Raw genomic sequence first — 14,247 nt, 5'->3', positions numbered from 1 at the left:
GTAAACCAAAGAGTCCAAGAAAAAGTGGCGCTATCACTTGAATTCAACTGCTAATACACACCCTGTGATTATATATAGCACATGGGTAAGGTCATGAATGTCTTCCAGGGTGGTGCTCTACATCCCAAATGGGGGGCAGTCACCCACTTGAAGAATGTTCTTAAAAACGTTTTCCTTTATTTGAAAGTGGAGATAAAACAAATCAGGAGGGAGGAATGACATGCAAGGCGTGGGCAACAGCCGTTTTGCGCCAGCACAGGTGCTTTCTCAAGCCAAGTATGTGTGCGGCTTGGCTTGAGAAAGCACCTGTGCCGGCGCGAAACGGCTGTTGCACACGCCTTGCATGTCATTCCTCCCTCCTGATTTGTTTTATCTCCACTTTCAAATAAAGGAAAAAGTGGGTGACTGCCCCCCCGTTTTTCTTTTCTTGAATACAATAACTTGTAAATCTGCTGTCATCTGGCAGTTTGGGGACTACCAGTTGGTGCTAATGTCACTTCCTGATCTCTCACCAAAGATAACAATCCTTGAGGAGGGGGCACCTTTGCAGGCATATGGAGACTTACAAAGCCATTTTCGCTCCACTAGGTGGTTATGGGAAATATGCAAATCTGTTTCCCAGGATGTAATAAGGAAATCAGTGCCTCTGTACGCTGCCTCTTAGGAAAGCCCCCTTAACATCATGCATGAGTTTTTCAATAAGTTCAAGTTCAAGCAGTTTCCATTGTGGTCCGATCTCAGGACACCTGTGCTCATTCTCTGGTTTGTGCTTTCAGCCCGGTTTCCGTCTTCAGTTCCAAAACTGAATAGCAGACTGAAACCCGGAAGTCAGTTTTAAAACCCATTCACTTGGGTTGAACCGGTTTTATTTTAGCTGGACACAAAGTTGGACATGCAGGACTTTGTGGCCAGAAAATGGTTTCCCTGTGAACAGGCAGAAGTCGGACATGGGTGGTTGCCTTTCAAACCCATTCAAATGCATTTCTGACTTTGTGTCCAGCTAATAAAATTGGTTTCTCCATGGACAGGCAGAAGGCAGTCACGGGTCACCTTTACAGAGCCTTGTAAAAGGAAGGGGTTTTAAAACTGACCACTGGGTTTCCACTGACCACTGTCAAGTTTCGCCGGGGCTGAAGACGGAATTGCGGCAGAATGCATAAACCATAGAAAGAGCGGAGGTGTGAAAGCTCCCTAATTTTTATTTTGTTGACATTTATTTGTTTTTACAAAACACACTATTAAAAAAAAAAATAAATTAGGAAAGAATGAGGTTTGTCACTGTATGGATGACATGGCCAATGACAAGAGCACTCTGTCATACACTGTGTCACACCCCTATTGGAGCTTTAGAGGGACAATGTCATTTTCTTAGTTTCCAACCATATTTGGTACAATTCCATTTGCTATTCCATCAGTAAATTTATAGTTTTGGCTGTTATGGAGTTAATGAATAGAGCATCTGTAATCTCGCAGGTGCAAGATTTCATTCAAGCTGAGAAGAGGAAGAAGAAAAGAAGAGGGGGAGAACAAGAAGGAAGAAGGGGCGACAATGCAGAGAGGAGGTGATGACGCGGGTGTGCTCCATGAAGTCTAATTTAATAACAAGAAAAGGGCTGTGTCTGAAAAATGCTGGCAAGATTCAGGAAATAAAAGGTTTGCCTACAATAGTCTTTCTAAAGGCTACATGAATATAGTCTTAGCTAAAAATTTTAAATCTGAATGATAGACTCCCTTTAAGGAAAGGTCAAAGGAAAGCCAAGGGAATGAACACAACTCCCTGTTGTATATGAAGCTTTATTACAACGGTGATACAATGGAGAAAGCCAGAAGTCTTATAATATCGCACAATGTCAGAAATGATCACAAGTCCCAGAACTATTTTCACTCTAAAAAAATATGCAAATCTGTCTTCCATGGTGTAAATAGGAAGAGAGTCCAATAGAGGGCGCTCCCTTTAACATCATGCCCGACCTTCCCAGAGGCCTTTGCTGCAAATGATGTGGGAATTTATCAAACCAGTCTTCTCAGCCGAGGACAGCTGTTTCAATCTGATTGGATCTCATCTGTCCCAGAGAACACTGACTTGGCAGAGGTGAGAGGCTTCTAGACAGGGTTAAGGGGATATTGTCACCCCTTAGGGAGAGACCACCATTTAGGTGTGTGGAGATGTATTAAGCCATAGACGCTCCACTGTGAAAAGGATTATGGGAAGAATATGCAAAATTGTCTTCCATGATGTAAATAGGAAGACCGTGCCTAAACAGACAGCCTAGATAGTGTCTAAAAAATATATTCATGAAAAGACAAAAGATTACCAGTCCCCCCCCCCCCATTCCTAGATTAAATGCTCTGCCACCCTCAATCCTCATCCATTCAGGTGTAAATTATCATACATGTCACTATCCCTCTGACATAACTTTGGCTGTGTTTACCTTATAGTGTTAGAATTTAGCTAGGTAGGTTCCAAGGAGTGGTAAGTGTATTATACACTTGTTTTATATATAGGTTCCTAAGAGTATTCTACACTATGTGTTATATATAGGTTCCTAGGAGCCCTAAGAGTATTCTACACTATGTTTTATAGATAGGTTCCTAGGAGTCCTAAGAGTATTCTACACAATGTTTTATAGATAGGTTCCTAGGAGTCCTAAGAGTATTCTACACTATGTTTTATAGATAGGTTCCTAGGAGCCCTAAGAGTATTCTACACTATGTTTTATAGATAGGTTCCTAGGAGCCCTAAGAGTATTCTACACTATGTTTTATAGATAGGTTCCTAGGTGTCCTAAGAGTGTTCTACACTATGTATTATAGATAGGTTCCTAGGAGTCCTAAGAGTATTCTACACTATGGTTTATAGATATGTTCCTAGGAGTCCTAAGAGTATTCTACACTATGGTTTATAGATATGTTCCTAGGAATCCTAAGAGTATTCTACACAATGTTTTATAGATAGGTTCCTAGGAGTCCTAAGAGTATTCTACACTATGTATTATAGATAGGTTCCTAGGAGTCCTAAGAGTATTCTACACTATGTTTTATAGATAGGTTCCTAGGAGTCCTAAGAATATTCTACACTATGTTTTATAGATAGGTTCTTAGGAGTCCTAAGATTATTCTACACTATGTTTTATAGATGGGTTCCTAGGAGTCCTAAGAGTATTCTACACTATGTATTATAGATAGGTTCCTAGGAGCCCTAAGAGTATTCTACACTATGGTTTATAGATATGTTCCTAGGAGTCCTAAGAGTATTCTACACTATGGTTTATAGATATGTTCCTAGGAGTCCTAAGAGTATTCTACACTATGTTTTATAGATAGGTTCCTAGGTGTCCTAAGAGTGTTCTATACTATGTTTTATAGATAGGTTCCTAGGAGCCCTAAGAGTATTCTACACTATGTTTTATAGATAGGTTCCTAGGAGTCCTAAGAGTATTCTACACTATGTATTATAGATAGGTTCCTAGGAGTCCTAAGAGTATTCTACACTATGGTTTATAGATAGGTTCCTAGGAGTCCTAAGAGTATTCTACACTATGTATTATAGATAGGTTCCTAGGAGTCCTAAGAGTATTCTACACTATGTTTTATAGATAGGTTCCTAGGAGTCCTAAGGGTATTCTACACTATGTTTTATAGAGAGGTTCCTAGGAGCCCTAAGAGTATTCTACACTATGTTTTATAGATAGGTTCCTAGGAGTCCTAAGAGTATTCTACACTATGTTTTATAGATAGGTTCCTAGGAGCCCTAAGAGTATTCTACACTATGTTTTATAGATAGGTTCCTAGGAGCCCTAAGAGTATTCTACACTATTTTTTATAGATAGGTTCCTAGGTGTCCTAAGAGTGTTCTACACTATGTATTATAGATAGGTTCCTAGGAGCCCTAAGAGTATTCTACACTATGGTTTATAGATATGTTCCTAGGAGTCCTAAGAGTATTCTACACTATGGTTTATAGATATGTTCCTAGGAATCCTAAGAGTATTCTACACAATGTTTTATAGATAGGTTCCTAGGAGTCCTAAGAGTATTCTACACTATGTTTTATAGATATGTTCCTAGGAATCCTAAGAGTATTCTACACAATGTTTTATAGATAGGTTCCTAGGAGTCCTAAGAGTATTCTACACTATGTTTTATAGATAGGTTCCTAGGAGCCCTAAGAGTATTCTACACTATGTTTTATAGATAGGTTCCTAGGAGCCCTAAGAGTATTCTACACTATGTTTTATAGATAGGTTCCTAGGAGTCCTAAGGGTATTCTACACTATGTTTTATAGAGAGGTTCCTAGGAGCCCTAAGAGTATTCTACACTATGTTTTATAGATAGGTTCCTAGGTGTCCTAAGAGTGTTCTACACTATGTTTTATAGATAGGTTCCTAGGAGCCGTAAGAGTATTCTACACTATGTATTATAGATAGGTTCCTAGGAGTCCTAAGAGTATTCTACACTATGTTTTATAGATGGGTTCCTAGGAGTCCTAAGAGTATTCTACACTATGTTTTATAGATAGGTTCCTAGGAGCCCTAAGAGTATTCTACACTATGTTTTATAGATAGGTTCCTAGGAGTCCTAAGGGTATTCTACACTATGTTTTATAGAGAGGTTCCTAGGAGCCCTAAGAGTATTCTACACTATGTTTTATAGATAGGTTCCTAGGTGTCCTAAGAGTGTTCTACACTATGTTTTATAGATAGGTTCCTAGGAGCCGTAAGAGTATTCTACACTATGTATTATAGATAGGTTCCTAGGAGTCCTAAGAGTATTCTACACTATGTTTTATAGATGGGTTCCTAGGAGTCCTAAGAGTATTCTACACTATGTTTTATAGATAGGGTCCTAGGAGTCCTAAGAGTATTCTACACTATGTTTTATAGATGGGTTCCTAGGAGTCCTAAGAGTATTCTACACTATGTATTATAGATAGGTTCCTAGGAGTCCTAAGAGTATTCTACACTATGTTTTATAGATAGGTTCCTAGGAGTCCTAAGAATATTCTACACTATGTTTTATAGATAGGTTCCTAGGAGTCCTAAGATTATTCTACACTATGTTTTATAGATGGGTTCCTAGGAGTCCTAAGAGTATTCTACACTATGTATTATAGATAGGTTCCTAGGAGTCCTAAGAGTATTCTACACTATGGTTTATAGATATGTTCCTAGGAGTCCTAAGAGTATTCTACACTATGGTTTATAGATATGTTCCTAGGAGTCCTAAGAGTATTCTACACTATGTATTATAGATAGGTTCCTAGGTGTCCTAAGAGTGTTCTATACTATGTTTTATAGATAGGTTCCTAGGAGCCCTAAGAGTATTCTACACTATGTTTTATAGATAGGTTCCTAGGAGTCCTAAGAGTATTCTACACTATGTATTATAGATAGGTTCCTAGGAGTCCTAAGAGTATTCTACACTATGGTTTATAGATATGTTCCTAGGAGTCCTAAGAGTATTCTACACTATGGTTTATAGATAGGTTCCTAGGAGTCCTAAGAGTATTCTACACTATGTATTATAGATAGGTTCCTAGGAGCCCTAAGAGTATTCTACACTATGGTTTATAGATATGTTCTTAGGAGTCCTAAGAGTATTCTACACTATGTATTATAGATAGGTTCCTAGGAGTCCTAAGAGTATTCTACACTATGTGTTATAGATAGGTTCCTAGGAGTCCTAAGAGTATTCTACACTATGTATTATAGATAGGTTCCTAGGAGTCCTAAGAGTATTCTACACTATGTTTTATAGATAGGTTCCTAGGAGCCCTAAGAGTATTCTACACTATGGTTTATAGATATGTTCTTAGGAGTCCTAAGAGTATTCTACACTATGTGTTATAGATAGGTTCCTAGGAGTCCTAAGAGTATTCTCCGCTATGTTTTATAGATAGTTTCCTAGGAGTCCTAAGAGTATTCTCCACTATGTTTTATAGATAGGTTCCTAGGAGTCCTGAGAGTATTCTACACTATGGTTTATAGATAGGTTCCTAGGAGTCCTAAGAGTATTCTCCACTATGTTTTATAGATAGGTTCCTAGGAGTCCTAAGAGTATTCTCCACTATGTTTTATAGATAGGTTCCTAGGAGTCCTGAGAGTATTCTACACTATGGTTTATAGATAGGTTCCTAGGAGTCCTAAGAGTATTCTACACTATGTTTTATAGATAGGTTCCTAGGAGTCCTAAGAATATTCTACACTATGTGTTATAGATAGGTTCCTAGTTGACCCTTGAGTATTCTACAATATGTTTTAAGGCAAAATAAATGTGTTTACTATCAAACTTATTCAACCTGAAACAAATTGAGGAACAGAGCCAGAACTGGGGTTTCCAGAGATGGTAGGAATAAGACATTCTAAGTAGAGATGAGCGAGTAGTGAAATATTCAAGATTCGATATTCGTTTCGAGTAGAGCCTCAATATTCGACTATTCGATCGGATATCAAATCCCATTATAGTCTATGGGAAAAAATGCTCATTTCAGGGAAAACCACTATTCGACTCAGGAGAGTCACCAAGTCCACGAGTAGTAGGAGGAGAGTGTTTAGGAGGAGCGAAGTGCAGTTAAAGCGCACGGACCCCAAAGACTATAACGGGTCTGTGCGCTTTATCTGCACAGCGCTTGCAGTTGCGCTGATATTCCGTTCGCGGGGGTCCTCCTGCGGACTCCTTCCAGACGGGAAGCAAGCGCTAATGTGAACTTACTTGTCCTGTAGAACCAGCATTGATTGGCTGAATGCTATACAGTGCATAGCATTTGGCCAATCAACGTTGGTTCTGCAGCAGGCTCTTCTTTGCTAGTTGGGAGAGCTGGCAGCTTGCAGTTATGCAGGAGCTGACTTTTTCTCATAGGAATGCATTGACCAGTGTTGATTGGCTGAATGCTGCACAGTGTACAGCATTTGGTCAATAAACACTGGTTCTGCCAGAGGGTTGTCTGTGATGAGGCGGAGTCTAAGATCGGACCACAGCAGTCTCCATTGTGGTCCGATCTTAGACTTCGCCTGGTCACAGATGAGCCTCCGGCAGAACCAGCGTTGATTGGCCGAATGCTGTACACTGTATAGCATTCAGCCAATCAACGCTGGTCAATGCATTCCTATGAGAAAAAGTCAGCTCTCTCATAACCGCAAGCTGCCAGCTCTCCCGACTATCAAAGAAGAGCCTGCAGCAGAACCAGCATTGATTTGCCAAATGCCATACACTGCATAGCATTCGGCCAATCAATGCTGGTTCTGAATAGAAACTTTACTGCGAATAGTTAGTAGTATTCGATTGAGTACGAGCATTTCGAATACCGTAGTATTCTATTGAATACCTACTCGATTGAATACTAGTCGCTCATCTCTAATTATTACATGTTATTTTTTAAGCTTTTCCTGTAATTTCTACATATGTAGCTATCTAAATATTTTGTACTTTTTATTTTTTATTTGCAAAGCATAGATATCTGTGTATTCTTATTGTATACTTTTTATGTAAGCCTAGAACCACCAGTGTCAAATGGATATTAGAACCTTGTATTGGAGATATACATTGGTTAATCCTCCTGATGTATACCCACAATAGAAGATTGAAATATATAATCTGACAAGAGTCTCATCAGTTCACTGCATTTCTACCTAGAGCTACGTCTTGTGAGCTACAATGAATATCATAGCCTTATAGTCAACAAGGTCACTCACAGCTGTTCTCTTATGAATGTTACACTCATCTATTATAAAACCTTCTCTTTCTAGAGCTTTCCTGGTAAAATCCTCATCATGGTTGAAAGCATGGAACTTCTCTTTGCCAACTGTGTAATATGTTATACCTAAACCCTCAATTAATATGAAGTGTCCTCCAGGTTTCAGCAATCTTGAGAACTTCCTGAGATATCTGATGTAGTCATCTTGGTCTTTGCTGATAACATCTAGTAGCAAAACACTGATGATACAATCAGCTGGAGGTAAGACTATTGGCTCGGTCATATTCTCTTTCTCAAGGTCACATTTCACAACATGTTGTATTGATGATCTCACTTTCACGTCTTTGTCTTCTAACAGGTTACTGAAAGAAATGGAAAAACAGTGAAGAAAGTGAATGTTCCACAGTCATCATCAATAGGGCAAGATAAAAGCTCAGTAGGTATCCCTAGATTATTGGCTTCCAAATAATGGCTGAGAATCTTGAATTCAGCCAAAACTGGTGTACTAAGTGTCCAGGCTATACTGAGCCCTTCCAACAGAAAGATGATGTCCTTCAATGTATGTAATCATCCATATTCCAAAGATATAAGCCATTTTAGTGTTGATGTAAACTAGTGTATACAAGTGGGTGACAGCAGTGATCTGTGTATTGTATTTTATGCAGGTTTCAGCCCATGTAGCTAGAAGACCCTAATTTGTATCAACACTAAAATGACTTATCTTTGGAATAGCTGAACAGATTTTTATAAACAGAATCATAAAAATTTAGGTTGGCAACTTTTGTAAGATTTTATATAACACTGAGATTTTCAGACCTGATAACAGGTCCTCTTTAAGATATAATAAAACACCAATATCAGAAGAGTTGGGTCTGACATCGATCAGCTTTCTTCTGCACGTTGTTCAGAGCCAGAAGTAGACATCTCTGTTTTCACTGACAAGTTTTCCTTAATAGTTGGACAAATACTTCACCTTTTTCCTTCTATGTCCACATGAAGTTTTGCAGCATGTCCCCAATGAAAGGCTCCGGTACGTTTGTCCACCCATCTTTTCAGCTCCATGATACATCTGTCGTCGACCTTCAGCACTATGATGTCTTTGAAACACTCACAGGCTGAGTACAAATGATGTATTACGGATCCATGACTGATGTCAAGCAAGATGTCTCCTTTAATTTTACCTGTAGAAAAAAATCCAAGTATTAAAACATGCAATGTGCTAAACCATAATTTATATGGTAGATAATATGAGATCTAGCCATCTCCAGAAAATATTGGAATATTGCTTATAAAATACCCCAAAACTAAAAAAAAAAGCAAAAATAATTCTGAAATTTCTTAACGGACAAGATTTTGTGTCATTCATCTATTAGTTCATAAAATAAGTCAAACTTTTCTCCACTTTGGACAGTCCTGAGTTTTTAGGAGGTTCCTGTTAGGGAATTGCCTGTTGAACAATTCTCCATTGGCTGCAGCTGAAAGGAAGGGAATGACAGAGACAGTGAGTCCAAAACTTGTCCCAGCCCTTGTCACTACCTACTTGCCTAAAATACCCTAAATGGTAGAGTCAAAAGGTAAGTGTTACACAGAATAAGGCAAGACAAAACAACACAGATGAAGATTCAGAAAGCCGAGGTCAAACCAGAGAGACAAACAGGACCAAATCAGAATCCAAAGAGAAGTCAAAAGTCAAAAAGCAGAGGTCAGTAATACAAAGCAAGAAAAAGGACAAAAACTTAGCAAGGACAGGGACACAATAGGAAACAAACACATGTGGGTTGATGACCTGTTTATAGAAAGTCCAGAACCCGCCCCAGGCTTGTTTGGTAGATAGGCTGTCAATCACACAAAGGTAACCCTAACCGTTCCAACACATAATGACCAGAGTCCAGGAGCAGGTAATCATGAGCGGCCATCCTCCTGTGCCATACAGTAATCCCAGGAGGTAACAGACCCTACTTAGTTACCGATCCTCGCTCCTGCTCATGGTCGCCTGCCCTTCCCCTACGGCAGAGGCGGCTGTGGTCAAGAGCGAGGATCAGTACTTGAGGCCACGGGCAAATGAACCCCACAAACATTGCTATCATTATATTGTGGAGTAATTTCAGACTATCGAGTATAACGATCGGAGACCCAAGGAAGTTGTGACAACAAAATAAACACTGTTACTTACCTCTCTTGCAATCCAGTAGGCTTTGGGCCTGTTTTGTGACATCACAGACATCACATGGCCCAGGCAAGCATCATTATGAGTCACGATGCCAACCTGGGTCAGGTGAGGTCTGGTCCAACATTGAGGAGATCTGCGGGGAGTGAGCCGGAGCCAGGGAGAGGTAAGTAACAGTGTTTTTTTAAGTTTGTATGCCCTATGGTTTTCCGAACATTATACTCTGGGGTCCGCATGGGGACCCCCCTTGATGCAATACAAGCACAACTGCAAAGGCTGTGCTGTCAAAGCTCATGGACCCCATAGACTATAATAGGATCCGTGGACTTGCCGCGCACTGCCCACACAAATCATTATAGTCTATGGGATCAGTGCGCTTCGACAGCATTGCGCTTGCAATTGCGATAGTATTCTATCCGGGGGGGGGGGGGGGGGGTGTCTCCATGCTAACTCTCCCCGGACAGAATACAAGTGCAAATGTGAACCAACCCTTAGGAAGGATGTTCCACTTTATTAAGCAGGGTGCAAATTTCAAGCAATATGGGAATTTAAAAGGATGTCTCTGTTGCTAAAATGTGTCAACTGCCTTGGGTAAGGTATGAAACCTTTAGAGATTTCACAAGCTCTTAAGTGTGACCATTGTACTGTGAAAAGATTTGTGGCCGATTTAGAGCACAGATGGGTTCGTGCAGATAAAGGTATAATGCGGAATGTTTCTGCCTGACAAATTCATTGATTAAGAAAGCAGCTCCTAAAATACAAAGCAACAAAGAGTGATATGAAGCTACTGGTGCTTCTGGAGTCCCACAAACCTAATAGTACAACCTGCAAAGAACAATCTCTGAATTTTAGAAGGTGAACATGGAAAATATGAAGAAAGTTGCGAAGTATTAACCTAAAAATTCCCAAACATTCTTAAAGGGTTCAAATAAATTAACCATAGACAGTGCAGATACAGACCTGCTGCAAAAGCTTTTATAAGGCATTTAATGGGAAATACCAAGACGTCCTCTCCAAAGACCATTTCTGCTGTATCTGAAAAATAATGGTCCATCCATTGTCGGGTATCATGGCCGTGTATATGATAGCGCTTATAAGTACTGGGATCCATTGTGTAGTCTTGTGGTGCAGATGATGGGATTCCTTCTAGACTGGTGCACAAGGTCTGTAGAGAAGTACTTGGCATTTCTGTGTATGTAGTTAGATTTACTTATCACATCATGTGTTATTATATTCATGAGCCAGTCATGGGGAGAGAAAACCACATGGAAAGAAATGATCTTTACTCAAGAAAATCTGCTTTTTTTTGTTAACTCCTTCTATACTGTATCTATCTGTCATGAGTGTGGAACAATTTGTGCTGGTTGACAGATAGACATCATGGAGACTGGGTGGACAATGACCAGCAGTTATACATGGACACACTTTTGCTGTATCTGCCCCAGAGTTACAGTTACAGTAAAGTTACACAATGGGCCTCTCCTATAGAAATCAATATGTTTTCCTCCAGACCATCGTGTCCTATGGCCCATGGTCCATCCCATGTAAACAGATTATTTTAGGCTTGGTGGCAACAGTAGGAATTACAAGATTTTTTAGGATCTATTTTAAATACAGATAACTTGGAAAATTAAAAGCATCATCAAAGGTTCTTGAAAGGTATGTTTAATATATAATGTAAGGAGTTGTGTATATATTGGTCTAGTTATGGATTTTATTCAATGTAGCGGTGACGTCATGTCCTCTGTGTAAAATAATTCCAAGTCACAGTTGAGGCTACAGATGGGACTAATCCAATTATGGTCAATCTAACCAGCAAGTCTTTGTAGGTCCTTGTAACAAGAGGTTCCAACATTTTTTTCGGTAAGAAAGTGTCCAAATCTGTATCTGAATATTTTATTGTATCACAAAAATACCATAAAAACAAATAATGCAGCAGGGCAGATGAAAATAGCCAAAAAAGGACGACACAAATAGTGACACGAAAGACTAGAAAATATAAGACATATAGCTCCTCGGGACGTCAACACATTGATTGCGCGCCACAAACACTCGTCTCTCCCCCTATATAAGGCTGTCATCTGCCTCCTGTCAATGTCACCTCCTGAGGAAGCCAGTGGTTTGGCGAAACGCGTAGGGGTGGTCCTACCTTGTCAGTGATCTTATTGGGCGTCTGGCTGATGGTCTCTTTATTTGCCACTATGACTACAGGTAATTTATGACACTAATGTAATTAGTTGGCTCCGTGTAGTACCATGGTTACCCTATGACCTATGTATTATACTATTTAAATGGGGATTAACCTCCATGGTTACTCTTTATCTTCTATGTCACTCTTTGAGTAGTCCCTGTGTGTTCTTATTATTGCCATTGCAGCATGATTACTAGCTTATATGCACTAGTTCACACTTGTGGGATTTGTTTCATCTAAGGTTATTTAGAAGTGCATGCTAGATATTGTAGCATAGCACTCTCTTTCATTCATCATTAGGAGTGTTGAGCCAGATATATAGTAGGAGATATGTTACCTGTAATGGTTAATACTATTGAATGACTTTTTTGACCATCTAGCTATATGTCTTATATTTTCTAGTCTTTTGTGTCACTATTTGTGTCGTCCTTTTTTGGCTATTTTCATCTGCCCTGCTGCATTATTTGTTTTTATGGTATTTTTGTTTACCTGATACAATAAAATATTTTGATACTTTTTATAGATATGTTGTGATTGTTATTGGCTTGTGCTTTTTCCGTGTTGTATGCTGAGCTATATATCTGAGCCAGTATTGTTTATATTATGAGGAAAATTGTGTTTAAGCTACAAATCTGTATCTGAAACAAACGGGAAGATAACATCACAAGCATGGAAGTCAGAATGTATGTTTTATAAATATCCACCAAAAGTTCACCAGAAGAATAACCAGTTAGTTACATATAACATCTAGCCCTCGGACATTAATAAGCACCCACATTATGTATCTGGAGAAGGCAGCATAGTTATATCTTCATGTTTGATTTGCCTGGACTCGTAAAAGTGTTTGGTATCATTTGCTGTACATATCATACCTATATGCAGAATCCAGCAAGATGTATGGCTTATTCAGATCCCTGACATAATTGGTTGGCAGCAAGTGGGATATATATTTTCATTAGAGCGATACTCGATAGTTATTTTCCATCACACATCATCTTTAGAGACTTTCATATTCTATAGCTGCAAAGAGTATTTGTGACTCTCCTTGACAAGAACTGACTCCCCCGCCTTATAACCAGGCCTATCTGACACTGGCACAGTATGGAACTATGTTTGATACAAAAGACACTGTATGGATGTAAGGATAGACCATCATTATTACATTCTCCGAGATCTCCAATAAATACACAATGTATGGCAAGATGAATTGTCTTGTACAGTTCAGAAATGACTTGAGCAGCAAATATTGAACACCAAACCAGGAGACTTCATGTGATCATCTGGTTCCTTGTTATTTCTCTGTCAAAAGGAACTAAGAATGTTTTTGTGTGTAGAAGACATTTACAAGAACCCATGACTGTACATGAGGATCAGAAGAAGTATCAATAGCAAACAGCAAAGTCTACTAACCATATACTGTGATACAAAGGTACAGAACAAGAATTGTTTTATTTAACCACTTACAGGTTCACAGCCAGTAACCACCGTCAACCACAGGAAATACAAGGAACTGATTGGGGGGGGGGGGGGTCATGTAAGTCTTTCCTAGAATTTATCCCAAAATGATGTTCATTGACCTATTTCCTGTGTGGTCCAACTATAGGCTTCAGCTGAAGACTTAGCTCCTGAGGCTTGTGGACATCTCTTAGGTCCTTGGTGTCCCAAGAATTAGGGACTTATGCTCTAATTAAAATCAGCCTTGGACAAATGGGTGGTGAGAACAAATACATGAAGGGATAGCACAGAGAACTTTCTAATAGGGTTGAGCAATCAGGATCGGAAAAGATTGGATTTCGATCGATAATCGAGTAAATTTCACGATCGCGATCGGAATTCTGACCCGATCTTTTCCAGCGGAATCGAGATCGGAGGCTATCTCAAGATCGGCTCAACCCTAAAAGTGACATTTCCCATAGATAAGCATTGACTAGAATTGAGGATCGGGTTCGGAAAGGATCGGATTCCGATCGGCGATCGAGCAAATTTCATGATCGCGATCAGGATCGAGATTTGCTGGAAAATGATCCGAAATCGGATTTTAAAATCGATCTTGAAATCTCAAGATCGGCTCAACCCTACTCTCTAATGATCTTTTTACTTCTAGGCCAGTGACAGTGACAAGGGGACATCATTTACGTCTAGAAGAGAAAAATTTCCACCAAAAACATAGACTTAGAACAGCAACGCTAAGGAAC

General features: G+C 39.4%; 1 protein-coding gene across 1 annotated transcript; it reads right to left on the bottom strand.

Annotated features, from left to right (window-relative positions):
- Nucleotides 1-7,635: 7,635 nt before the first annotated feature.
- On the bottom strand, nt 7,636-10,972 carry LOC142209177 (nicotinamide N-methyltransferase-like). The gene is made up of 3 exons (XM_075278109.1): nt 10,822-10,972; nt 8,668-8,875; nt 7,636-8,056 (listed from the first exon to the last, which is right to left on the bottom strand). Exons 1-3 carry the CDS (start codon nt 10,970-10,972, stop codon nt 7,636-7,638), a joined length of 780 nt encoding a protein of 259 aa, XP_075134210.1.
- Between the last annotated feature and the right edge of the window lie 3,275 nt (nt 10,973-14,247).

The sequence above is a fragment of the Leptodactylus fuscus genome, chromosome 6, assembly GCF_031893055.1.
Source record: "Leptodactylus fuscus isolate aLepFus1 chromosome 6, aLepFus1.hap2, whole genome shotgun sequence".
Taxonomy (NCBI): domain Eukaryota; kingdom Metazoa; phylum Chordata; class Amphibia; order Anura; family Leptodactylidae; genus Leptodactylus; species Leptodactylus fuscus.
This window is presented reverse-complemented; position numbering and strand designations above follow the sequence as displayed.

Coding starts and splice junctions, on each gene's coding strand:
- LOC142209177 (XM_075278109.1), bottom strand. CDS start 10,972: ATGGATCCCAGTACTTATAAGCGCTATCATATACACGGCCATGATACC. Junction 8,876..10,821: donor TATAAAAGCTTTTGCAGCAG/GTCTGTATCTGC, acceptor TTTTTTCTACAG/GTAAAATTAAAGGAGACATC. Junction 8,057..8,667: donor GTGGACATAGAAGGAAAAAG/GTGAAGTATTTG, acceptor CATTTCTTTCAG/TAACCTGTTAGAAGACAAAG.